General features: G+C 48.1%; 1 protein-coding gene and 1 long non-coding RNA gene across 3 annotated transcripts in view; one reads left to right on the top strand and one right to left on the bottom strand.

The window, feature by feature from the left end:
* Positions 1 to 11,585, top strand: part of LOC140431010 (uncharacterized) — a 215,053-nt gene extending 203,468 nt beyond the window's left edge. The window contains exons 3-4 of the long non-coding RNA XR_011949586.1: positions 4,536 to 4,632; positions 11,218 to 11,585. This is a non-coding gene — a long non-coding RNA (uncharacterized lncRNA). The remainder of the gene's footprint in view (positions 1 to 4,535; positions 4,633 to 11,217) is intronic.
* The window catches only part of LOC140431009 (uncharacterized), an 87,194-nt gene extending 60,182 nt beyond the window's left edge, over positions 1 to 27,012 (bottom strand). For both annotated transcript variants that reach the window (XM_072518900.1, XM_072518901.1), the window contains exons 1-4: positions 26,752 to 27,012; positions 26,250 to 26,382; positions 25,442 to 25,525; positions 21,884 to 22,230 (exon numbers count right to left, since the gene is read on the bottom strand). In XM_072518900.1, the coding sequence (XP_072375001.1) occupies positions 21,884 to 22,230; positions 25,442 to 25,525; positions 26,250 to 26,382; positions 26,752 to 26,885 (698 nt within the window). In that variant the 5' untranslated portion in view covers positions 26,886 to 27,012. The remainder of the gene's footprint in view (positions 1 to 21,883; positions 22,231 to 25,441; positions 25,526 to 26,249; positions 26,383 to 26,751) is intronic.
* Positions 27,013 to 27,555: the final 543 nt, after the last annotated feature.

The raw sequence follows: 27,555 nt of genomic DNA, 5'->3' as shown, positions 1-27,555 counted from the left end.
GAAATGGCAATGGGATACCCCAATTTCAGAGGTTGGTTAAAGGAATGCCTTAATTGGCCAGTTCTCAACCTTCGCCCTTCTCTTATTCTGAAATGTTAAGTGCTCTAGCTAACGCTGTAATCTTTCTAGCTTGCTATATTGGAAAGAAGCCATCGCACCAAGACCTTCTGAGGTATAGCTTACAATTTGGTGCTCCTTCGCTGAGCCTCACCTGTGGGTTGATTTGACAATTACAGTCTGTCCGTCTGAATCATGCTTCTTCCAGGTTTTCAGTCATTGAGATAAACAACTGGACATCTGGAGAGGGCCGTGAATTGGCAAACTGATTTCTGTGTCCAATTTGCCCTCTCATTAAATAAAGACCTGAAACAGGAACACTGCCTTGTAGACTTGCTCCCAATACTTCACATCAGTTTGAAGCCCATTTGTTGGTCGGTGAACAAGATGGCAGGGGGTGAGATGTGAGGAGAACGATGAGTATGAACAATCAAATTGGTCAATTGTTTGCACCATAACCCTCTTTTTACAAATTAAAAATGAACTGTAGGTTGAGGTCATGTTTTTCAGTTTCCTTAGTTTGACCCTTCCACCAGCAGATGGCGAAGTGAGTAAACTTTCTATCGAAGTGGAGCGATTGATTTCATGGAATGCCTGCAGTGCACAAGGAGGCAATTCGCCCCATCAAGTCTGCCCCAACCCCCGAAAGAACACCCGACCTGGGCCCCTGACCCTGCCCTATCCCCATAACCCCACCTAACCTTTTGGACATTAAAGGGCAATTTAGCATGGCCAATCCACCTAACCTGCACATCTTTGGACTGTCGGAGGAAACCCACGCAGACACGGGGCGAACGCGCAAACTCCACACAGTCACCCAAGCTGGGATTGAGAACTGAAAACAGAGGCAGAAGAAAAGTACAAACCCAGCCATTCTGAAATTAGAATAGAAAATGGTGGAAATACGAGGCAGATCAATCAACATGTGTAACAACAAAATGCAGGTGACTGCTAGGTGTCTGATCCCTTTGGAAGAAACTATCAGTGAATGCCTTTTGTAGGACTAAACAAATATAGACGACAGGCAGAAATAGGTGAAGGAGAGCCAAGAGTTAGGAATGTTGACACCTGTCACAGGGAATAATGAATGGATTTGATAGCCTGCAAGGAGGTTTAGTAAAACAATGGAAATAAGTTAAAAATGGCTCCAGAGTTTACCCAGATTGGCCAAGCAAGGGAAAAAGAAGCCGTTGAGACAAGGGGGGGAAACATAAATCAGCAATAAGGGCCGCAATTTAGTGGCTCCATTTATCTCACTCAATCTCGCATGCAGCCAAAAACAGGATTTGCACCAATGAGATCTCAGGTTTAGATCTCCCCTGCCCCCTCTGGTAATGTAATCAGATTCATGCCCAGAAGGGGCGTGAACCTGATAACCATGCATTTTAATAAATTACGATGGACTTACCGGCCTTGACGGCGTAATGTCCATCCATGCCTTATCCTCTTGCCAAATCGCTGTGATGTCACGCTGGTGCAAATCACTACTGGTTTGCAAAAACGAAAACCAATCGTGATGACCATGCCGGGGGCACGGAAGTAAGTATAGCCCCTGGGTGGTGAAGGACATGGCCAGGCACTGGACTGGCATGGTATGGAGTTGACTGGAGAGTTGATCCCCTCTCTGCAAAGGATTCAAATGCAGTAGTTCTGCCATACTGTCCATTTAATGGTTTTGCCTGCTGCATTCTCATCTGTGAACAATACTGCAGTTATATCAAGGTTATGTTGTAATACACCGACTGACCACTAGGAGTCTCATTCATATATAAGTGAATGTTAGAGTTAGGTGACCTCAGACTGATTAGGGAGCTGAGAGAGAGGTTGCTTGTGCATGTTCATACTGTTATTCATGTGTTTTGTATATATTTGACACACAGTTAATGATAATAAATCATTTATATCTTTAGCTACAGGTGTTCTTGTAATATAAATCAGTCCATCCGATAAAAACATTACGAATACTATCTAGGAAAATACAGAAAACAGACAAGCCAATTCTCGCAAATTCATTACAAGGGACAATTCCTGAGTCTCACTCATTTTATGAGAGGACTGTCAAATTTTGCAATTTTATTTCTCTCCACATACACGTACACGAGTGCTTGTGAAGGTTTTCCCAAAGCTTACCAGGATGGTGACTCTGGCAGCTGCAGGCAGACAACTCACATAGCATTGTGACAGACAGGGCTTGAAGGTAACCGCTGTGTCATAATCAAACACTGAGCATCGGGCTACTTGCATAAATGATTGCCCTGTTTTATCAAGAGCTTTCAAAATAAAATTCTATAATGTGTTTCGTAGTTTAAGTTTATTGATACACTGATTTCCAATCACACCCCCTCAATGCTTCTTTATCTCTTTCTCTCTCTGTTCGTTATTGCGCAGTACAATGAAATCTCATATTTTGGTGTTGTGGATGGAGTAAGGCTATTATGTTATGTAAGGTGATCCTCATTCCCCCAGGTCTATTCATCCAACCCACACCTGAATCACTGGCTGCTGTTACACAATCACCAAGATACATACACAAACCATGGGTGAGATTCAGTGATCCCAATGCGCCCTACGTGGATCCGGGCATAGCGGGTGAATGGCCCGCAAGCCTCAAAGTGGCACGAAATCTCACTCGAGTCACCTGACTTACTCCACCAGGCGTGATCCAGATCTCTCCCTCACTGGGTGTGATCCAGATAATGATATTTAAATGAGCCTTAAGGTGCCCCGACTCACCGGCCGTGGCTGGGAGAGGGTGCCAGGCTGGCAGTGCCAGGGTGTCCAGGTGCCAGATTGGCACTGCCTTGGGTCAGGTTCGGGAGGCCTTGGCTGTTGGATGGGGATGAGCAGGGATCCCTGGGACACCCCAAGGTTGGGTGGTTGAAGAGGGGTCAAAAGAGCTTGGGGTGCCAGAAAGGTGGGCGGGGGGGCATGGGGGGTAATCGGGGCAGCCGTCCAAAATGGCGCCTCGATCTGCGAGGAACTTTTCCTGCTGACGAACTTCAGTTTGGTATCAAAGGCGGCTGCTCTGGAGTAAGGGGCACCACCGGTAATGGGGTTTTGATTTGCCCTTGAGGAGCGGTAGGGCTCAGCTACAGAGGTGGTCCACGTATCTATTCGATTTTCTTCCCTGGACTTGTAGGGAATACGAGACCGGCACCAATCACTTTATCACTGTCTGTGGATACCACAATGCCCCATCGGCGAAATTCCGGACGTGCACCACATTGCCGGCAGAAAATTCCCTGATGGGGCTGGGTCATCGTGCTTTGGGATGTTCCTGCCAGTCAAGGACCATTCCCCAAAGTCTGACAGAACGGGGTTTAACTACTTGTGCAGCCAATGACCCATTAACTACTGCGAGGGTTCCACCCTGTTCGTGGTGTGTGGCGGGGTTCAGGTACAGAAGAGGAAATGGGCCAGCTGGGTCTCCAGGATACGGAGTTCTGTTTTCGCATTCCCAGCTTAAAGTCTGTACTGCCCGTTCGGCTACTCCGTTAGATGACTGGTGGTCAGGCACAGTCCATACATGACAGATCCCGCTTAGCTTCAGGAAATCGGCGCATTCCACACTTGTGAAAGCTGTGCCTTTGTCCAACACTAACACCTTGGGAAGCCATGGATACTGAAAGTTTGTTGGAGCTTCTCAGTAGTGGCTCGTGATGTTGTGTGGACATACAGTAGACATCCATCTACTTTGAATCAGCGCTCATGATAAGTAAATACATGGCTCCTTGGAATGGTCCCGCGAAATCCACATGGAATCGGGACTATGGCCACCCCAGCCACTCCCATGAGTGGAGTGGAGCTGCAGAGTGCTCCTGGCATCATGTATATTGTTTTGACAACGTTTCATTGTCCGCGTCTATCCTGGGCCACCATACAAAACTCTGGGCCAACATTCCCATCTTCGAGACCCCCGGGTGTCCGCTGTAAAGGCCTTGGAGGATTGCCCCCTGGCCTCACTCGGGTACGACCACTCAGGAGCCCAACAGTAGGTTGCCATCTACCACATTGAGTTTAGCCACCTTTGTGGTGAATGCACGCAGATCCTCAGGGTGAGCACGATGTTGCGCCACATGTAGTATTAAGTGGCGGAACATGGTCAACAGCAAATCCATCTGTGACCACGCCTTCCCTTGGGCCTCGCTAACTGGCAAGGAATCCATGAAATACAAATCCAATGCAAAGCTGCAATCACTTTGTCTGTGAGGTGGCGGGCATCGGAGTGTTGTTGGCAACAGGAGTCAGCTGAGGGCATCCGTGTGTGGAATCTTTGTTCCTGGATGGTATTTTAACATATAGTCGTACGCTGAATGCGGGCGGACATCACAGTGAAGGGATTGCCACATCCTCCTTAAATAAACCCATAAGGGGCTTGTGGTCTATTTAGGGCATAGGTGTATGTCCGTACATGTACTGGTGCCATCGCTTCACCCCAAAAACAAATACTAAAACCTTCTTTTTTGATCTGTGTGTAGCTCTGCTCCACCAGCGCCAGGGTGTGTGAAGCCCATGCAATAGGCCGTTCCGTTCCGTCATCCATTTGGTGCGCCAGAACAGCTCTGATGCCATAAGGTGAAGCATCACAGGTTAACAAGGGGTGGATGGGTCAAAATGAGTCAAAAGATGTGAGAATGAGTACCTCTGCTTCACCTCGTCAAACACCATCAGTTGCAGCTGATCCCAAAACCATCGCTGGCCCTTCTTTAGCAAGAGATGCAGTGGGGCCAAAACAGTCGTCAAATTGGGAATGAGTTTGCCATAATAGTTGATCAGGCCCAGGAAAGAGCAGAGCCCCTTAGGATCCTTTGGCACGGGGGCCTGCCCGATTGCTTGCACCGGGTGCAAGACATTCCAGTCCACCGTGTAAACCAAGTAGATCACCTCTTTTGTGTGAAATACACACTTCTCCCACCGTATGCAGACCCTGACTGCTTTGAACAGACATAGCACGTCCTCTAGGTTGTTCATATGGCCCCAGCCAGATGAACTGGTGATCAATACATCATCGAAGTAAACCGTGACCTGCGGCAACCCCGAGGATGTTCTCCATCACACGCTGAAAAATGGAACATGTAGATGAGACTCTGAAAGGCAACCTGGTGTATCGTAAAGACCCCATATCGTAAATGTGTATTGATGGTCACATACGTCCGTGAATCCGAGTCCAAAACTAACAGCAAATAAGCATGGCTCATGTCAAGCTTGGTGAAAGTACGGCCTTCACTGTGCTGTGTGCATAGGTCTTCTTTTTTTAAATAAATTTAGCGTACCCAATTATTTTCTTCCTATTAAAAGGCAATTTTCAGCATGGCCAATCTACCTACCCTGCACATATTTGGGTTGTGGGGGTGAAACAGTGACCCAGGGCCGGGATCGAACCCGGGTCCTCAGCACCGTAGGCAGCAGTGCTAACCACTGCGCCACCATGCCGCCCTGCATATAGATCTTCAATCCAGGGCATCGGGTAACAGTCCAAATGTGACGCCCAATTTATCGTCATCTTATAATCCCTCGCAGAGTCGGACGGGCCATCAGGCTTCAACACTGGCACAACTGGTGCAGCCCAATTCACAAACTGTACCGGGTGGATGATCCTTAATCATTGCAGGCGGTCCAACTCTACATCCACCTTAGGCTTTAACTTGTAGGGGATGTGGCGGACCCAAAAATATAATGGCTGGCCTTGGAGCCCACAAAAACTGGCAAAGCCCCTCGGATGGTACACAATCCGTCTTGGAAAACCCCCGGGAAACGCGCCAGCACTACTTCCATCCCATTGGGGTACATGTGGCACACCTGCTGCCAATCTAGCCAATCCTGCCCCAGCAAGCTGGGGCCTAAACCTTTTACAACCACCAATGGCAGGTTTGCTAACTGTGCCCCGTACTCCACGGGGACCTCCGAGGTGCCCGTGAACTCCAAAGGCTCCCGCATATACATCACCAGCCTTGCATAGGAATCCCGCAATACCAAGCTGCGGATGCAGCATGGTGGCACAATGGTTAACACTGCTGCCTCACAGGGCCAGGCACCCGGGTTCAATTCGTGCCTCGGGTGAGTGTCTGTGTGGATTTTGCACATTCTCCTCGAGTCAGCATGGATTTCCTCTGGGTGCTCCGGTTTCCTCCCACAATCCAAAGATGTGCAGGTTAGGTGGATTGGCTGAGCTCAATTGCCCCTTAGTGTCCAGGGATGTGCAGGTTAGGTTAAGGGGTTATTGGGATAGGGCAGGAAGTGGACTTGGGTGGAGTGCTCTTTCAGAGGGTCGGTGCAGACTCAATGGACTGAATGATCTCCTAAAGCAATGTAGGGATTCTATGATTCTATGCCTGAGAGAACTTGGTTATACATGTGGTGACTGACTACTGAGACTGTGGTCCCAGTATCAAGCTCCATCTGGATGGGGAAACCATTGAGCTGGACAGTCACCTGAATGGGCACCATTCGTGGTGCCATGAAACAATAAAGTTGGTTGTCCTCTGCCTGGTTCTCCACGAAATGGGTCAGTCCCTGGGGAAAGTCATCGGGGGAATAGCGGCAAGCGGATGGGCTTCTCCGCTGACGCCTGTCCCATCAGTTTCTCTGGGCACCGGTGCGTCCATCCCGCAGGTTGGGTGTCTCCGGTGTGGGGGAGTGCTGCCATCTCTCACCAGGGAAACACTGACGCTGGTCTGGGTCTTGAGGAGTGCGTCCCCAATGGTGGGAGTCGTGAACTACAGCAAGGGTGGGGGTGATCTGCACACAGCTGGGCGCCCTAGACTGAGGACGGCCATACCGTGAAGCTCCTGGACATCCCGCTCTGTGCCTTCCTGGAACAAAACTATGTCAATCGCCTTCTGGAAATCGAGGTGTGTTTCCCCCAGCAAACGTTCTTTGGTAGCCACATTGCATGAGGATGGTCACCTCTTGCCCTTTGTTGCCGATAATGGCATTGACTCGAAAGAAGTAGCGCATTTGCTTAACATATTGTCTCACCTGTCTCAGCATCGAACGCCTCTAACTTTCCTGCAGCCTGGAATATCCTTTAAAACAAAGATGAGGAAGAATTTCTTCAGCCAGAGAGTGTGAATCTGTGGAACACTTTGCCGCAGAAGGCTGTGGAGGCCAAATCATTGAGTGTCTTTAAGACAGAGATAGATAGGTTCCTGATTAATAAGGGGATCAGTGGTTATGGGGAGAAGGCAGGGGAATGGGAATGAGAAACCATAATCAGCCATAATTGAATGGTGGAGCAGACTTGATGGGCCGAATGTCCTAATTCTGTTCTTATGTCTTATGGTCATACGGATGGAGACCTCCTGAGCTTGCTGAGTTTGGCTGGGTTTGGAGGACATGGCATCTCCTGCAGCTCCACTTTACCCTTGCCGCCAGTGTAAAGTGCCAGGTGAGCGACCACACTGAAGCGATGAGTTTAAGAAAACTCAATATTTATTTTACCTACTACAATACAATTCCTACTCGTTGAAGAGTCTCTCGCCCCTGGCTCACACTCGGGTCGGGGTATTTAGGTCCCATGTGGCCCTTGAAGTAAAGGAGTAGCTCCGCCCCTTCATCTGGGGAAATCATATTCAGTTTCTCTAATGTTGCAGACCCCGTGGCCTCTGGTCAGGTTCTAACAATTGACCTCTTGTTTTTTCCAGTTCAGTGCAGTCACTGCGGCATCAATGAACCCAGGGATTTTTAAATATTTCCTTGTGAACATTTTAAATGCACAGTGGGTAGCACTGTAGCTTCACAACTCCAGGGTCCCGGGCTCGATTCCCGGCTTGGCTCACTGTCTGTGTGGAGTCTGTAATTTCTCCCAGTGTTTGCGTGGGTTTCCTCCATGTGCTCCGGTTTCCTCCCACAAGTCCCGAAAGAAGTGCTGTTAGGTAATTTGGACATTCTAAATTCTCCCTCTGTGTACACGAACAGGGGCTGGAATGTGGCGGCCAGGGGCTTTTCACAGTAACTTAATTGCAGTGTTAATGTAAGCCTACTTGTGACAATAAAGATTATTATTATTAAATTAAATTGTTGAAAATTGCCCAGATTTACATATTATTTGGTACTTGCTCCAAGGGGCAAAGTAGGTCCTTTATTCCTACCCCGTTCACTTTTGGCTGGATCTTAGAAGAAAATCATAGAATCGTAGTATCCATTGAATTCCAACAATGCAAGGGGTGGCCATTCGGCCCATCGAGTCTGCATCAACCTTCCGAAAGAGCACTCTGCCTGGATCCACTCCCCCTCCCATCACACCTAATCCCCATAACCTCATAACCTAAGCTGCACATCCCTGGACACTAAGGCGCAATTTAGTATGACCAGTCCACCTAATGTGCACATCTTTAGACTATGCTTTCCTTTTTGACAATCCTCTCATGCCTTTTCAGCTATTTTTGTTCTGTATTGATTTATGTTTGAAAAAAATCGTAACTCCTGAGTTATTCATTATATCAAAACTCTTGATTTTTAAGAGATTTTCAGTTGCTTTATGCGATGGTGGATTTGGCGTTTCTGAAAAAAATGAGGAAATTTCGGAAGCAATGATGACATGCCAGGAGAAGTAATGATCTCGTACACATTTGTAATAGTGGAGTAGAGTGCAGGAAAGTGCCACAAATGGACAGAGGAACATTATTACCTGAGCAAAATTTATTTTTTGGGTAAAAAGGATGTATTTTAACAGTAGAAAGATAGCAAGCTGAAGTTCAACTTCTCCGAAGACAAAGCTGTTGAACAGAGGGCTTGTGCTCCAACATCCTACAGACAGCCAGACCTGCTGATTCAATCTTAACAGTCAAGGTAAGCTCCAGGTTTGGATTGGAGGGCTGCTGACACACTGATCACTTGTGGGTCAGAAAATGGCACTCTATTTCAAATTTACGAAAACATTTTGCATGGAACAATGTAGCAGCCAAATAAAAGATGGGCATCCATAGTGATTAAAAATTAGGCGGAAATTAATGTCTTCTGCAGAGAATTTGGAGGTGTAGGGCATTTATTCCGGCAGGAGGGTGCGGGGTGGAGACTTAGCCGCTTTCACGTCTCTGCCCAATTAAGTCTGCAGTGGGAAGGCCCAATGGATGGCCTTCCTACCCAGATGCTAATCGAGGTCCTTAAGTAGGCAATTAATGCCCACTTAAAGACCTCATATCACCATCACTGTAGTTCAGCAAATGAAAAGGCAGGGAAGTCACCCGTCGTGTTTGCTTGCGGGCTTCCAGGAGATCCTTCAGTGAAAGGCGCTCAGTGTCTGATTGAGGGACCTAGCATCGCTGGGGGGTTGGAAACAGCTACCCCCTTGTCCTCCTTTCATCCAGTTAGGTACCCCTCGCCTATGGTCTAGAGATCCCATGTCCATTCTAGACCTCTGCTGGGTGCAGTACTGACAGCAGCCATCACTCCCAGTGGTGCTGTTGGACAATGGAGAGCTGCTGGCCTCCATTTGGCTGGCAGCTCTCGGTAGCAGCATTTCTACCACCAGGGTTTAAATTCTGGGGAAGTCGAATGCTTGTCAGTTAAGTCGCTGATGGGCACTTAATTCTGGAGGAACCACCCCAACAACAGCTCATCTTGGTTCTCTAGCCAGTGGTGCGAACCCTAATTCCAACATTAAGTTCCTCCCATTGAAGGGGCAAGGTTGATGGTGTTACACTGTGACACCTCATAGGGCACTTGGGCCCACTAAGAGTTGAGAGGGCCTTTTAAATAGAAGATGATCCAAGAGAAACATGCAGAGGAAGTCAGAAATACAGCTGCAAGTTGATAAACCAGTTATTCCTAAGGAGCTGTTGCTTGCCCTTAAAGTGGGGAAGTGGGTTTGGTTACACTATTGAGCTGAAGGGACTGACTTGGTTGACCAATCAGTGTGCAGTACCAAAGACCACATTGTTCAGTGGTGTCTCTTCGGCGATGAACAAATAAAGGACATCCTTAAAAGGGCAGCCCGCTGTCAAATAAGGTGTGAATGTTGTGAAGGTGAAGATTTCAGGGTACAAAGGTGTAGTCTCCCTCCAAATAAGATGCTTCCAGCACTGAAGGAGACCACTCAGCCCATTGTGACTGTGCTGGATCTCTGAAGGAGCATTTCACTTAGTGCCACTCACTCCCCTGTCTTTTCCCTGTGGCCTTGTAAATATTTCCTTTTCAAAGTAATGGCCTAGATTTTCTGGTCTCTGGAATACCAGACGTACCCCAGAAGATGCAAAATGGAAGGTCAAACACAAGGACTCGTGCAAATTGCCCGGGATGTTTGAACTTCCAATGAGCAGTACCCCTGATCCCCGCTATCCTCCAAAAATCTTTGACTTAGGAGTCGAAGATTTTGGACGGTTCTGATTTACTTACCAGGATAGTTACCCAGAAACCATAGGCATAAAATTTCAAGTCGAACTCTTGATTAACTATAAGACTGATCTCTCTGGTCACTTACACTGAACCACCCTGACTACTCTCCAACCCCTTGACTACCTCTAAACTCCCCCCAAATCCCTGACCCAACTTAACTAGCTCCCACCATCTGACTCCCCCCAACTTGATCTGACTAGCCCCCCAACCCAAATGGATCACAGGGCCTGGGCAAATCTTCAATGGTAACAGCAGAAGTGTTAAGCTGAGTGTTGGTATTTCTGTATGCATGCATACCCCTTCTTCATATGAGTGACCCAGTCTAATTCATGATCTGCCTCCAGGATAGTTAGGTTAGCTGCATCAAATGTTACTGAGGGTGGGGAGAGCCATGATAATGATTGCATGGATAAATCACCAGCAGAAAAAATCACGTCAGTGTAGCACCGTCATTATGACGCGAGGCAGGTTGAGGTAATGTCAATTGAAGGCTTTATTAAGCAGAACTTTATCCCCAGCAGCATAGTTACAGAATGCAACTGCTGAGGGAAATGGAGGAAAAACTGGGTTCTTATACCAGCATTTCTGGGTGGAGTCCAGTAGGTGGCAGATCCTATCAGGACCTGGCATCCCTCCACCAATAGCCTGTCGACACGTGGTGTACCGTATTACCCCTAATACATACCACCACAGTCAGAAAAAAAATCAGAGCACAAATGAATGGGAGTTGACCTGGCCCAGACAAGGAGGACGCTGTGACATGGTGATGCTGTTTGGGGAGCCCAGGCACTTACTAACTTTTTCATACATGTTATTCACTTTCAGATCCAGGGTGCTGACAACCATCAGGTATCAAGCCAGAATTGAAGGATCAAACTGAAGGGACTGGCACAGTATGAGGAGATTGCCATCAATTTTCAAGGGGACATCTTTGGAGACTGCCACTCATCAAGAATCCTCCATTTGTTTTGATCTTTAAACAATATCTCCCTGTTTAAGCCCTCACAACAGGGGAAATGTTTGCTCAGCAGCTACATGACACATTAACAATTTACCAGCTGAGCCAAGCATCAGCTTACCAGGGGATATGATTCAATCATTCTATTAATAACGCAATAGGACTAAAAGCTGCACCAGTGGCAACAGGATGAGAAATGCGGATTAAACGAGGCCACTTGATGGATACAATTTAATCCCAGGTGTATCTTTTTATTGGCACAAGGAAACATCTTCAGTCCCTAATTAACTCACAACGGAAAATATCAGCTAGGATTTGAGCAGTTATCACACTCAGGGGACATCATAGACCAGGGGCGAAATTCTCCGGAAATGGCGCGATGTCCGCCGACTGGCGCCCAAAACGGTGCAAATCAGACGGGCATCGCGCCGCCCCAAAGGTGCGGAATGCTCCGCATCTTTGGGGGCCGAGCCCCAATCTTGAGGGGCTAGGTCGGTGCCGGCCGAATTTCCGCCCCGCCAGCTGGCGGAAAAGGCCTTTGTTGCCCCGCCAGCTGGCGCGGAAATGACATCTCCGGGCGGCGCATGCGCGGGAGCGTCAACGGCCGCTGACGGCATTCCCGCGCATGCGCAGTGGAGGGAGTCTCTTCTGCCTCTGCCATGGTGGAGACCGTGGCGGAGGCGGAAGGGAAAGAGTGCCCCCACAGCACAGGCCCGCCCGCGGATCGGTGGGCCCCGATCGCGGGCCAGGCCACCGTGGGGGCACCCCCTGGGGCCAGATCGCCCCGCGCCCCCCCCAGGACCCCGGAGCCCGCCCGCGCCGCCTTGTCCCGCCGGTAAGGTAGGTGGTTTAATTTACGCCGGCGGGACAGGCATTTTAACGGCGGGACTTCGGCCCATCCGGGCCGGAGAATCAAGCAGGGGGGCCGCCAACTGGCGCGGCGCGATTCCCGCCCCGCCGAATATCCGGTGATGGAGAATTCGGCAACCTGCGGGGGCGGGATTCACGTCAGCCCCCGGCGATTCTCCGACCCGCCGGGGGGTCTGAGAATCTCGCCCCTGATGTAGAACAATATGCTTTAGCCTTAAATCCGGAAGAATGTTCCCCTTCCCCAGTGCAGGCTGCGTGATGTTCCTCATTTCCACACCAGCGTTTCACCAGTCAATTCATAACTTAGTGTTGAACTGTTCTGGATTGCCCACACTCAGGTCACTTAGGATCCTTACACTAGGCAGATGGGTGTGACTGAGGTGGAAAAAGGCGAATTTCACACTGGTTCATGGATGGCACTCTTGTCGAGAGTTGAATGTAGCTTGACCTATACGGTTGAGCACGGATGTTGGCGACACCAAGTGACGAAAATGAAAAGAGGTCCATTTGTCATCACTCACATTTTGCAGCATGAGCAATGCAAAAATCAAGTGCAGTCTCCATCACTTATAGTTTGTGCCTAGCTTTGAAGACCTTCCACCTGCTTCAGGAATGGATTGTAAAACTACTCTGAGATGTACACAAGCGAAATCATGGATTGAATCCAGGTCTTCATTCCTCCCCAAAACTCTCTGTTTCTCCAGCTCGCTCTTTCCTCCTTTAACACCCACATTGCCAAGCTACTGGCCATCTATCCTATTGTCTCCTTAGACTTAATGTCAAGCTTTGTTGAATTATGCTCCTGCAAAGCACTTTCAGATGTTCTATTATAATAAATGTGCTCTATGAATGCAAGTTGTTGTTAGAATCATAGAATCCTTACAGTGCAGATGGAGGCCACTTGGCCCAGCGAGTCTGCACTGACCCTCTGAAAGAGCACCCTACCTAAGCCCACACTCCGCCCTCTCCCCATAACCTAACCTGCACACCTTTGGACTGTGGGAGGAAACTGGAGCACCCGGAGGAAACCCACTCAGACATGGGGAAAATGTGCAAACTCCACACAGACAGTCACCCAGGTTGGATTTGAACCCGGGTTCCTGGCGCTGTGACGTAGCAGTGCTAATCAGTGACACCATGCTAACCCAGTGTTGTTGGGGCACTCCGTTATTAGAACACAGAGCATAGAACATAGAACATACAGTGCAAAAGGAGGCCATTCGGCCCATCGAGTCTGCACCGACCCACTTAAGCCCTCACTTCCACCCTATCCCCATAACCCAATAACCCCATCTAACCTGTTTGGACACTAAGGGCAATTTAGCATGGCCAATCCACCTAACCTGCACGCCTTTGGACTGTGGGAGGAAACCGGAGCACCCGGAGGAAACCCAAGCAGACACGGGGAGAACGTGCAGACTCCGCACAGACAGTGTCCCAGCGGGGAATCGAACCTGGGACCCTGGTGCTGTGAAGCCACAGCGTTAGCCATGTGTGGTACCGTTGTTGTCTATTGTGGATCTCCTTGTTATTCTAGGCTTTCGTGCGGACTCTAATTACTATGATGACATGGTAAAGTAATTCAATACAGGTTACATTTCTTTGTTACAAAGCTAATCAATTGATGAGAAATAAAAAGGGCTGGTGGCATCCAGCAACATTAAAATGATAAAATTCCATTCCTCAAAAGCTCAAAATAGCCAGAGTACATGATGCATTATAAACAGCATCTGTAATCAGCTCCTATGGTGACGGTAAATGGTTTGGATCATTTGATGATAGAGGCAACCACCTGCAATAAATGTCATTGGTGTGGGAGGTGGCAATATTTTCTAAAAAAATATATATGAACACTCAATTTCTGCATTCCTTGACAGCTCTGTGATCCAGGATGTCATCATGGTAATTAGAGTGGCACAGTGATTAGCACTGCTACCTCACAGCGCCATGGTTCTGCTATGTGACCTCCGGTTGTGACCATGGTGTGAATGGTCACATACAGGGCTGCTCCTGCTTAAAGTCACAGAAAAGAGTTATTTTCACACAGAACTGGGTGGAATTTTGGTGAAAAGGCGTAACTGAATGTTAGAGGAGTAGTTTACCCCGGGAGTAGTATGTCTGCTGGTTACCAGACCCGGCAGAAAACAGTGAGAGATTTGGCTGAAAAGTTGGAACAATCTTGTGCTGCAGCAACAGCCTCTTGAGGCATGCAGGTGGGGGAAGGGCTGATGCCAGCAGGAAGGCCCCAGATACAGGAGCTAATGGCTTTTATCAGGGAGGAATTCCATAAACAGAGGAAAGAAATGCGTGACGATCGCGTAAAGGCCATTGCAGAAGCTGTGACATCCCTGAAGAGTTTTCTGGAATGGGTGGAGTGGTGTTTGGAGGTACAGGGGTCACAGATTCGGGAGATCGAAGGAGTGATCTTGGCCCACAGAGATCATGTGGTGGCTCTGGAGGCGGAGGTGCGGTTCCTAGGAGGCCTCTATAAAACGTTGAGGGTACAGGTGGCGGAGCAGGAGAATATCTCGAGAAGGCAGAACCTGCGAATAGTGGGCCTGCCTGAAGGAGTGGAAGGTGTGAGTGCCACGAGGTACATCTTGCAGATGCTGGTGGGGCTGGTGGTGGAAGGGGTGCTAGATAAGGTGCATGAAGTGGACCGAGCGCATAGGTCCCTGAGGCAGAAGCCTAGCACTGGGGAGCTGACATGGGTGGTGATCCTGGGATTCCATAAATTTGTGGAGAAAGAGAAGATTCTGCGATGGGCCAGGGAGAAGCTTACCTGCCACTGGGAGGGGAATAATGTCCGAATTTATCAGGACATCGGAGCCGAGTTGGCAAAGCGGCGGGCAGGCTTCAACAAGGCCAAGGCGGTGCTGTACCGGCGGCAAATCAGGTTTGGGGTGCTCGACCCAATAAAATTATGGGTGACGTTTGGAGGCCGGGAGCATTATTTTGAGACCCCAGAAGCGTCCAAAGACTTCATTAAGGAGGATAAACTGGGGGAGAACTGAGTGGACAATGCTGGGGAACCGGGGTGCTGGCACTTTGTAATGGTCAGGAGCATGTTTGAAGTGGGGGTAGGGATTGGGGGATTTTCACCTTTTTGGGTGGGGGGGGGGGGGGGTTGCTGTTTAATGTTGATATGGTAAGGAGTTGTAGGGGTGAAAAGTTTATGTTCCCATTCCCCTCTCCTGTTTCATGGGACTGTTTGTGTTTAACATTTGTTAAAGTGCAGGGATGATGGTAAAATTATATAGTGTAGATTTATTTGTTCTTAAGGGCAGCACGGTAGCATTGTGCATAGCACAATTGCTTCACAGCTCCATGGTCCCAGGTTCGATTCCGGATTGGGTCATTGTCTGTGCGGAGTCTGCACGTCCTCCCCGTGTCTGCGTGGGTTTCCTCCGGGTACTCCGGTTTCCTCCCACAGTCCAAAGATGTGCGGGTTAGGTGAATTGGCCAATGATAAATTGCCCTTAATGTCCAAATTGCCCTTGGTGTTGGGTGGAGGTGTTGAGTTTGGGTAGGGTGCTCTTTCCAAGAGCCGGTGCAGACTCAAAGGGCCGAATGGCCTCCTTCTGCACTGTAAATTCAATGATAATCTATGATTAATCTAGGACAAAGGTTCGGCACAACATCGTGGGCCGAAGGGCCTGTTCTGTGCTGTATTTTCTATGTTCTATGTTCTATGTTCTATTTGTTTGTTTGCTTTTGGAGAAGGCTGCCTGGAGTTCAGGAGAAGTCCTTGTTTGGGTGGGGGAGGGTAAGGTCAGCAGGGAGCCTTCTTCCTTGTGCTGAGGAGTGGGGGAGCGGGATGGGGAGGTCATTAGGACGTGCGTTTGGGCAGGGACGGCTGGCTACCAGGCTGTGCTGGTGAACGGAAATGAGGTGATGGGGGAGAAGGCGAAGAGGTGTGGCCGGGGAGAGGGGGGAGAGGGGAAGTGGGGGGAAGGAGGGGAAGGGGGAAAGAGGGGGGAGGTTGCTGCGACGTGGCAGGGCGTGAGAGATGACATGGCCAGGGGCGGAGAAAGGGGCCATCTGGGATGGGCTAGGTATCGGGTGGAATTAAGGGGCGGGAGCTAAGTAGAGAAGATGATGGACGGTAGAGGGGATTGGAGGCGCAAGCCTCCGGTGAGGTTGGTAACGTGGAACGTCCGGGGACTGAATGGGCTGGTTAAAAGGACACGGGTGTTCGCTTACCTCATGAGCTTGAAAGTGGGGGTTATGTTTCTGCAGGAGACGCACCACCATGTGAACGACCAGGTTAGGTTAAGGAAGGGTTTTTCACTGAGGGTTTGATTCAAAATCGAGGGGAGTAGCGATTTTAATGAGCCAAAGAATGGGATTTGTGAGTGCGAAGGAGGTGAAGGATCCAGATGGGAGATATGTGATTGTGAGTGGGGTATTGGAAGGTGCACCGGTTGTTTTGGTAAATGTGTATGCCCCAAATTGGGATGATGTGGGTTTTATGAGGGGGTTGCTGGCAGTGATCCCGGATTTGGGCACACACCAGTTGGTCATTGGCGGAAATTTTAACTGTGTCCTGGAGCCGAGGGTGGATACGTCGAGCCCCAGGTCGATGGGTAGGGTACAAATGGCGAGGGAGCTGGGGGGGTTTATGGAGAGGATGGGTATGGTGGACCCATGCCGTTTTCAGAATCCAGGGGGGAGGGAGTATTCCTTCTTTTCACACGTCCGTAAGGTGTATTCGAGGATTGATTACTTTGTAGTAAGTCAGGAGATTTTGGTTGGGGTGGAGGGGGCAGAGTATGCGGGGGATAGTTATCTCGGAACATGCACCCCACTGGCTGGAGATTCGGTTTAGAATGGGACGAGAGCAGAGGCCGGCATGGAAGTGTGACACGGGGTTGTTGGCGGATGGAGGTTTTTGTGATAAGGTGCGGTTGGCGATTAAGGAGTATGTGGAGTTGACTCAAAATGGGGAGGTGGCGGTGGGCATTTTTTGGGAAGAACTGAAGGCAGTGCTCTGGGGAGAAATTATTATGTTTAAGGAAAGGAGGGTGGAACATGACCGCCTAGTGAGCGAGATAGTGGAGATGGTCAGGGAATATTCGAGGGTGCCAACTGTGGAGGGATTGGTGAGGAGGAAAAGGTTGCAGGGGCAATTTGACAGGCTGACAATGGAGAGGGTAGTAGGGCAACTGAGTAGGACAAGAGGGATGCAATATGAGTATGGGGAGAAGGCGGGCTGCATGCTGGCGCACCCAGTTGCGGAAGCAGGCTGCGTCGAGGGAAATACTGAAGATCCGGACTAGTGCTGGGGATGTGGTGTCAGAGCCAGGGAAGATAAATGAGGCATTTAGAGAGTATTACCAGGGACTTTATGAGGCGGTTCCGGGAGGAGAGGAGGGGGACATGTGGTGGTTTCTGGACGAGCTGGAATTTACCCAGGTGGAGGAAACAAAGTGACAGGTGTTGAAGGAGTCCCTGGGCTGAGGGAGGTGCTGGATAGTATCAGGGCTATGAAGTTGGGGAAGGGCCCTGGGCCGGATGGGTGCCCGGTGGAATTTTATAAGGAATTTGCGGGTACCTGGCACCACAGCTGTTGGGGGCATTTAATGAAGCACTGGAGAAGGGGAAGTTGCCGGAGATGATGACACAGGCAGTAATCACACTAATCCCAAAAAAGGGAAGGATCCGGTGGAATGTGTGTCATACAAATCCATATCACCATTGAACATGGATGTGAAAGTGTTGGCTAAGTTGTTGGTGGGGAGGATGGAGGACTGTGTCCCGGGGGTGGTTGCAGAAGATCAAACAGGCTTCGTGAAGGGCAGGCAGCTCGCAAGTAATATCAGACGGATGTTGAATGTGGTGATGAATCCGTCAGGGGCTCTGGTACCGGAGGTTGTGGTGTCCATGGACGCGGAGAAGGCATTTGATTGGGTGGAGTGGCGGTATTTGTTCGAAGTTTTGAGAAGGTTTGGGTTTGGGCCGGGATTTGGGGCATGGGTGTGGTTGCTGAATGTGGTGCCAAGGGCAAGGGTGAGGACAAATGATATGAGCTCACGAAGCTTTGACTTACACAGGGGTACGAGGCAGGGGTTGCTGTTTGCACCGGCCATAGAACCGTTGCCGATGGATCTCAGGGGGTCGGCGGAGTGGCGGGGATTATGAGGGGACAGAGGGAGCATCGGGTGTCGCTCTATGCCAGTGACCTCTTGCTGTATGTTTCGGATCCGTTGGAGATTATGGGAAGGATTATGGGCCTGTCGTGGAGGTTTGGAGGGTTCTCGGGATACAAACTGAATGTAGGGAAAAGCGAGGTATTCCAGGGCAATGAGCCGGCACAGCAGGCTAATTTAGGGGGGATGTCATTTACGGTAGCGAGGGATAGGTTTAGATATTTGGGGATTCAGGTAGCAAGGGAATGGACGGGGCTCCATATGTGGAACTAAAGAAAGCTGGTGGAGGAGGCCGGGGAGAATCTTAGGAGGTGGGATGCACTGCACTTAACGTTGGCAGAGAAGGTCCAAGTGGTGAAAATCAATATTCTGCCGAGGATCTTGTTTATCTTTCAGGCTCTCCCGATCTTAAATCAAAGGCCTTTTTTCAGAAAGTGACACAATCATCTCCGACTTTGTATGGGCGGGGAAGGTGCCAAGGGTGGGTAGGACCCTGCTACAGAGGCAGAGGCAGCGGAGGGGGTTGGCGTTGCTGATCTTTTTTCATTATTATTGGGTGACGAATGTGGACAAGGTGTGGCGATGGTGGGAAGGAGAAGGGGTAGAGTGGGTTAGGATGGAGGAGGAATCTTGTAAGGGGTCTAGTTTGAGGGCTATGGTGATGGCAGCATTGCCAATGGCTCCGAGTAGGTATTCAGAGAGCCCAGTTGTGCAGTCAAGGGTGAAGATATGGAATCAGCTGAGGAGGCATTTTAAGATGGAAGGGATGTCAGTGCTAACGCCGCTGTGCGAGAAGCATGGGTTTGAGCCCGGGGAGGATGGATAGCGTATACAGGAGGTGGAGGGAAGTGGGGATGGTCAAGGTGAGGGATTTGTATTTGGAGGAAGTGTTCGCCAGTCTGGAAGAGCTAAGGGAGAGGGTAGAACTGCCGAGGGGTAGTGAGTTCAGGTATCTGCAGGTTAGGGACTTTGCACGAAAGGTCTGGAGGGGGTTCCCTAGATTGCCGGGATAAACCCTGCTGGAGCGACTTTTGCTTCCGGATGTGGAAGGGGAGGGAAAAATTGGGGATATAACTGGCTGGGGGAGCAGGGAGGTGAGCGGGTGGTGAAGATCAAGGAGAAATGGGAAGCGGAGTTGGGAGGGGAGATCAATTGGTGAGTATGGAGTGAGGCACTGCGAAGGGTAAACGGGACCTCCTCTTGTGCAAGGATGAGCCTGATACAGTTTAAGGTGCTGCACAGGGTGCATATGACTCGGGCAAGAATGAGTGGGTTCTTTCAGGGGGTAGCAGATGAGTGTAAGAAGTGAGGGCAGGGGCCAGCGAATCACGGGCACATGTTTTGGGGTTGGGGAAAATAGGTGAGGAGGAAATGGACCCTGTGGTGATCTCTCTAGGTGCATTCACACAAGGGGTTAATGGGTAGATAGCAGCACCAAATGATCAGCAGAGGGCTGGACCAACAGGGGTATAAAGGGCAGCCACACGGGGTCTCTCTCTCTCTCCCGGGTGTGCTGTGAACAGGGAAACATCAGAATCACATAGATAGTTAGTGGAGTTACATTTAGTTACAATTGTTAAATCTTGTTATCCAATTCCTAGTTCCCATGTTGAGGTAAGGAACTCACGCATTAATAGTTATAGTTACTCAATAAACCTTTGTTGTTACTGGACGAGTTTGAGTCTTCTTCAACAAGATTCAGAGGACCTCACCATCAGCCAAGGATTGAGTAACATGTGTTATCGACCACGCAGGTAACACTACATGGTGCCACGGAGTGTGATGGCCTTAACAACGAAAATAGAAACTAGCTAACTTAGGTTCGACCCACAAGAGAAAACAGAAAAAAAGAAAAAAACTCGGATAAGATATTCGGCAAAGGAAGGCATCGCTACACTCGGATCTCTCAGGCACAAACCGATAAGATGGAATCACTTCCAGAAAACCTCAGAACCTCTCGTAATCTCCAGTATGATTGGAAGATTTTCCTGCAACAATTTAATTTGTTTCTGGAAATTAAGGACATGACCGCTGCGCCAGATTTTTAAAAAATTGCATACCTCTTAGCTGCGGCATGGAAACCAGCCATGGAGATATATAACACATTTACCTGTGCCGAAGGGGAGGACAAGAATAAGTGGGATACAATTATGAAAAAATTCGATACCCACTGCAAATCGGAGGTGAATGAAACATTTGAACGCTTAAAGTTCACCAGGCGTATACAAAGACCAGGAGAATCATTCAGCAGCTTTCTCACTGACATAAAAGTTGCTGGCCCAATCCTGTAATTATGAGACCCTCCGTGACTCCCTCATTAGAGACCAGGGGCGGGATTCTCCGACCCCCCGCAGGGTCGGAGAATCGCCGGGGGCTGGCGCGAATCCCGCCCCTGCCGGTTGCCGAATTCTCCGGCACCGGAGATTCGGCGGGGGCGGGAATCGCGCCGCGCCGGTTGGTGAGCCGCCCCCGGCGATTCTCCGGCCTGGATGGGCCGAAGTCCCGCTGCTGGAATGCCTGTCCCGCCGGCGTGTATTAAACCACCTCTCTTACCGGCGGGCTCCGGGGTCCTGGGGGGGGCGCGGGGCGATCTGGCCCCGGGGGGTGCCCCCACGGTGGCCTGGCCCGCGATCGGGGCCCACCGATCCGCGGGCGGGCCTGTGCCGTGGGGGCACTCTTTTCCTTCCGCCTTCCGCTCCCGCGCATGCGCCGCCCGGCAATGTCATTTCCGCGCCAGCTGGCGGGGCACCAAATGCCTTTCCCGCCAGCTGGCGGGGCTGAAATCAGTCCGGCGTGGGCCTAGCCCCTCAAGGTTAGGGCTCGGCCGCTCAAGTTGCGGAGGATTTCGCACCTTTGGGGCGGTGCGATGCCGGACTGATTTGCGCCGTTTTTGGCGCCGGTCGGCGGACATCGCGCCGATAACGGAGAATTTCGCCCCTAATCTCCATATTACAAAACAATTTTAGAAAAATATAAAATCGAGTTTGCAAAAAAGATTTACAAATTTAATACTGGAATTAAGAGATTATAACCTTCGGGAAAGACTGAAAAGGTGGATTCTGTTTTCTAGAGAAGAGAATGCAAATATGTGGCCAAATAGAGGTATCTGACATTATTAAAGGGTGTGATAGGGTCGAAGCAGAGTAAACGTTTCTGCTTCTGGGAAATTCAAAATCTGTAATCATAATTATATGATAGTCACTAATAAATTCAATGGGAAATTAAGAAGAAACCTCTTTACCCCAAAAGTAGTTAAAATGTGGAACCTACAACCACAGTATTAGTTGAGATGGATAGCATTGGTGTAACTTAAGGGGAAACTAGATATGTTTGTGAGGGTGAAAGGATTAGAAAGAAATATTGATAGGTTAAGATGAAATAAGGAGGTGGCTTGAATGATGCAGAAATATCCACATTTACCATTTGTGCCAAGTACCTTTTTTCCATATTGTAAATTCAATATAATTTTAACAGTCCTACCATTATCAGAAATATGTTCACGCTATGGGTTTACCTGACTTCTTCCAACACCGATGATAAAGATTTGGGCTTGTGGGGCAAGTTTTTAGTTTCTGATTCTTTCCTGGATGTTGTGGGGTCCTTCTCTAGCATTCTGTCTGCATTGGGATGCTCCTCGATGCTGTTTATCATGTCTGTCATCATCACCTCCAGGTCGGACATAGTGGCGACAACGTATTCAAGGGTCTGGCATAAACTTTCATTGGGGTTGTAATAGGTCGATGAGCCAGCCTCGTTGGTTAGGCTTTTCTTTCGGAGTTTCTTGCTCAGATCGACTTTGAGCTTCTTGTGCTTTTTCATGGTATCCTCTTTGATTCGTTTGCAAAGCTGTCGCAATTTAAGCTGACACGGGAGAAAAAGCACAGTGCATGGTGGGCCTTTCTCTGAGGTATTCTGAACACTGTCATGCGCAATGACACACAGGAAGCTCACACTTTGACACTATGAACAAATACAGTCTTTAGAAGGAAACCCAGCATTTATTTCATTTACATTGGAAAATCTACTGGATTCGGAGTTGTTGCTTTGCCGGTGGGATTTCTTAGGAAAAGCTCCAACTGATCCAATATTGGATCTAGCATTGGATCCATTCCTGAATCACCCAAACAACAACTCTGATTGTTTTGAAACTCCACTGGTTATAAATCACTTTGGGCGTTCTGGTAGACATTATCCAAACCCTATTGTTTCCATTGTTCTTTACTGGGTTGGCAAAGGGAAACGTGTCCAAGTAAAAACAATAATTAAAATTTATTTTACATGCAGTTAAACACATTTAACGTTAGCCGTGCCTCTATCTCACCTCCATTCCGAAAGCTGTTGGAACAACTCTCAGCCCATAGCACGCGCTGCAATACTGAGGGAATGATGCACAATCAGAGGTGGTGTCTTTCTGATGAAACATTAAACCAAGGCCCTGTCTGGCCTCTCAGATGGACTTAAAAGATCCCATGACACCTGATGTGTTGGGTGTTCTGGATCACATACAGGTCACCAACACTTGAAATAGTGCAACACTATTTTATTGAATCATTAACTGTTTAAACTTACTTAGACTGTGGGTTAATACGATACTAGCTTTAGCTAAAGACCTTTGCCTTGTCCTAACCAGTCGATGCACTCAGAACATGGTGAATGTCTGTGTTGCAGGCTGTGAGCTCTGTCCTCCTAGCTAGCTGTAACTCGAATGAGCGAGAACTCTGATGCCCCATGTCTTTATAGTGCGTGTGCTCTCACTGGTGATTGGCTGTGGTGTTGTGTGTGTTGATTGGTCCCACTGTGTGTCCATCAGTGTGTGTCTGCACCATGATATACTGGTGTATATTATGACAACATCATTCTAGGAAGAGCAGGGGACACCTCTCTGATGTCCTGGCCAGTACTTATCACAGAATCGCAGAATAATACAGTACTGATCTTCAACTGAGATTACCTGATGGAAATTAAATTCAATTACTAAATCTGAATAAAAAGCCAGATTTCGTAATTTTATCCTTGATACTGCAGGGTTAGTGTAAAAACCCATTGGGCTCACTGATGTCCTTGAGGGAAGAAAATCGCCAACTGTACCTAGTCTGGCCAACATATGACTGCAGATCCACAGCAATGTTGTGTATTCTGGACTGCCTTTAATAATGACGCGGGAGTCCAAACTGAGTAAAAGTAAGAGCTAGGTTTTGTTTGCAAACAGTATATTTACACTCCCTGGTAGACCCTTACTGGGTTCCTCCCTGGTTGGTGCCTTACTGGCCGACCTCATATACACTGGGTAATTGAGATACCCCATCTCTCGCAGGGGAGCTCATTCTCCATAAGGAGCATAGGGAAGATAAGCATTCCCATCCCATAGGTGCAGTGCGGGATACTAGACTGCCCTCTGAAATGGCCTGACAAGCCATTCAGTTGTATCAAACTGCGACAGAAAAGTCAAATGGGAATGATAACAGGCAGACGACTCAGCTTTGACCTAGGCACCAGAAACAAGAAAGACAATTTTACCCAATCAAGCTTTCAAAATCCTCCTCAATAACATTTGTGGCCTTGTGCCAAAATTGGTGAGCTGTCTAACATACTCGTCAAGCAACAGTTTTGTCATACTCACCAAATCATATCTTACAGACAATGGCACAGACACCATCATTATTATAAATACCTGGGTATGTCCTGTCCCAGCAACAGAACAGACCCACCGGAGATGGTGGAATAATGGTATACAGTTGAGAGGTATGGCCCTGGGTGTCCTTAAAATTGACTCCAGGTGCCATGAAGTCTCATGGTATCAGGTCAACATGGGCAAGGAAATCTCCTGCTGATTACTATGAACTGCCTTCTCTCAGCTAATTCATCAATATTCATCCATATAGAACATCACTTGGAACATGCACTGAGGGTGGCTGGAGCACAGAGATGTGCTCTAGGTAGGGATTTCAATGTCTGTCGCCAATAGTGGCATGGTAGCACCACTACTGACCAAGCTGGCTGAGTCCTGAAGAACCTTTCTTGTGAGGGAATCAACAAGAGGGAAAAACCTATGTGGCCTTGCCCTCATCAGTCTACCTGTCACACATGCATCTACTTTGAATGCATTGGTAGAAGTTACCACAGCACAATCCTTGTGGAGACCAAGCTTCCTATTCACAGTAAGGATACTCTCCATTGTTTTGTGTGGTATGACCACCATGCTAAATAGGATAGATTCAGAATAGATCTACTGGCTCAAAACTGATGCTGCGGACCATCTTCAGCAGTACAATTGTATTCAACCACAATATGTAATCTCATGGCTGGCCCAAGATATCACCCAATTTACCAGAACCACCAAGCCATGGGATCTACCTTGGTTCAATGAGGAATGCAGCAGAGCATTCCAGGAGCAGCACCAGGCACATCTAAAAATGAGGCACCCACCTGGTGAAACTACATGTGTGCTAAACTATGCAAGCAGTATTTGATAAACAGAGCAAAGTGATCTCACAAGGAATGGATCAGATCCAAGCTCTGCAGTAGTGAATGTTGGTGGACGATTGAACGGCTAACCAGGAGAGAATGACTCCACCAACATTGCCATTCTCAAAGATGGCAGAGGCCAGCATTACAGTGTAAAACACAAAGCGGAAGCAACCATAGCCATCCAGAAATGCCATGCCAATGATCCATCTCAGCCGCCTCCTGACATCCCTAGCATCATGGCTGTCAGCCAACTGCGCTGCGGCGAGCTGCTTTTCCAGCGCAGCATGGCCGGAAGACCGCGCCCTGAGTGTAGACTAAACTGGTGAGAAACTCCCCAGGGCCCCAAAAAATGACTAAGCGTCATTGAAAAGTGGTGGGGAACTCACTGGCAGAGCCGGTAGGAAACACCCTGAAAAACCTGCCACAAATGAACTTAGAAATATTTCCGGAGAATTGCGCCCTATGACTCTACAACTAGGTATGAACAATAAATACTGTCCCACCTCCAATGAATAGATGAAAAAAGCAAATCATCTGGTCATTAGCTCACTGCTCCCTGTGTGTATATTGGTTGCTTTACAACAAAAGCAAGTAAAGTTCTTACCTCTAGCAAGGAGGAGTTTTCCCTCACAGCAGCTGCTTTTCGTCGGATGCTATCTACAGATGCTTCCACATCTTCAGAGTCATACTAAGAAAAAATGGCAAAAACAGGATAAAATTGGGGCCAAGTTTCAATTCAAGTTGAAACAAAGATATGCCAATGCCTTCAACTAATGCAGGTGTTGTTTAAACATTACATAACGTTCTAGGTTTGCCAATTCTTAAACTGCTTTTTATCTTGCACTTTGAGATGGTATAGTCAGCGTCTAGTGCATGGGTGTTGCACGGTTCATTCTAAATATTTTGGAGTGGTATGAATAAACAACACTTAAAAATGAAAGAGTTGTTATACCAGAACGGTTTTCATTTTTTATATCATTGTACATATCGACAATCTCTATAAGTGGCAAGAATACTCTCTGCTTGCCTGGATGAGTGCAGTTCTAACAACCCTCAAGAAGCTCAACACCATCCAGGACAATGCAACTGCCTTTATTAGAACTCCATACCCCAGCATTTTTACCTCCACCACTGGCACGGGATGGCAGCAGTGTGCACCATAGGGTGCAGTGCAATAACTTGACAGCTGTCCTTCAACAGCACCTTCCAGGCTTCACAGCGAAGGATATCTCAGGGAGATGATTAACAATGGAAAGAGGAAAATGCAGAAGAGGTGAAGAGGTTTGGAAAAGACCAAAAAAGAGGAACAAAAGAGGTAATTGATTAAATGATTAATTTCACGAAGGTTAAAGCAACTGTACATTTTCTTTACTACATAGTTCTGGGATCGTGCCAAGGATTGCTGTGCTTACCTCTTCATTTTTCTTCCTGCCATTGTTTTTAGTATTTTTAATTGAAATATCCGAGCACCCGTAGGTTCGCTTCAACCCAACCCACATGACATCCAAGGGGTCAACAGTAGAACCAACAGTGTAGTTGTTCAGCCTGTTAAAGAAGACAATACCAATGTTAGAGGTGTCCTTCAAAGACTCCATAATCATTTGTTGCAATTGCCTCAGAAATTGATTTTAATTGTCTCCAAAATAAACTTCAAAAGAGATTCAGCTCCACCATTAGAAAGACCATTTGAGCTCTCGGTGAACTATATCTTCTGCCAATTATTAAATTCAAGATGCCAAGGTAATTGGCAATGATTAAAGTCGAATCCAGCATCTTTTCTTGATCCCTTGCTGGGAGCAAATAGTTTTATTGAGAGAAAGTGAAGGGATATCGAAGCTGCCATTGTTCTCATTCATGATTTGCACACAAATATTACACTCGAGTACTTATGATTCCCCTGAAAAAGTCTAGTACCAGTTCAAAACAGCCAACGTTTCTTCAGACTCCACATATGATAGTTGTTGGGTCTCAGGATTTAACCATGCTTCCTCAACCTCACCCTTCTTAAACTCTGAGGACTGCCAAATAGTTTTGAAAATAACTTCCATTTTGATAGATGCAGTAACATGTAGTCAAATATTTTGAATAAATCTCTTTTGATCAGGCATGCGACCAAAACAAAAAGCCGTGCGCAATAATGGCAACAAATATCAGGTTCTACGAGGGTAGTGCCTGTGTCATCGCTCTCATCCAGCTTTCAGTTAAGATGCGCATGGAACATGGCTGGGTTGTATTCAAACAAAGGTTGTTTCAAAGTCATGTTGCTAGAACACGGATTCATTCAGTTATAGCGTCACACTTTGTGATGTCATAAAGGCTGCAGAATTTCAGCAACGGAAATTTGTGGTCATTAGGATCCAAAGTCACATCACAATCATATTAAAATTTGCCAATTTTCAGGTAATTGGCAAAATAACCAGATGGGAGATAAGTGCAATGCTGCAAGTTTGAAACATCCGGAATGCACTGTCTGAAAGTATGGTAGAAGTAGATACAGTAGATGGAAATTTACCCAATACGGCTTCAGGAAAAGAGCAGGGAAGTGGGTCCATTTGGACAACACTTTCCCAGAGATAACAAAGACAGGGTGGACTGAATGACTTCCTTCTTTGCTGTTGGATTTCACGAGGCTAGGGTGCCATAATATTGTGAGCAAGCTTTGCAACGGAAGTTGAATATTTCCAAATAAAATACATTCGATTTTTTTTTCCACGTGCC

The sequence above is a fragment of the Scyliorhinus torazame genome, chromosome 10 (assembly GCF_047496885.1).
Source record: "Scyliorhinus torazame isolate Kashiwa2021f chromosome 10, sScyTor2.1, whole genome shotgun sequence".
Classification (NCBI taxonomy): Eukaryota; Metazoa; Chordata; class Chondrichthyes; order Carcharhiniformes; family Scyliorhinidae; genus Scyliorhinus; species Scyliorhinus torazame.
Note: the sequence above shows the minus strand (reverse complement) of the source record. Positions and strands in the feature narration are given on the sequence as shown.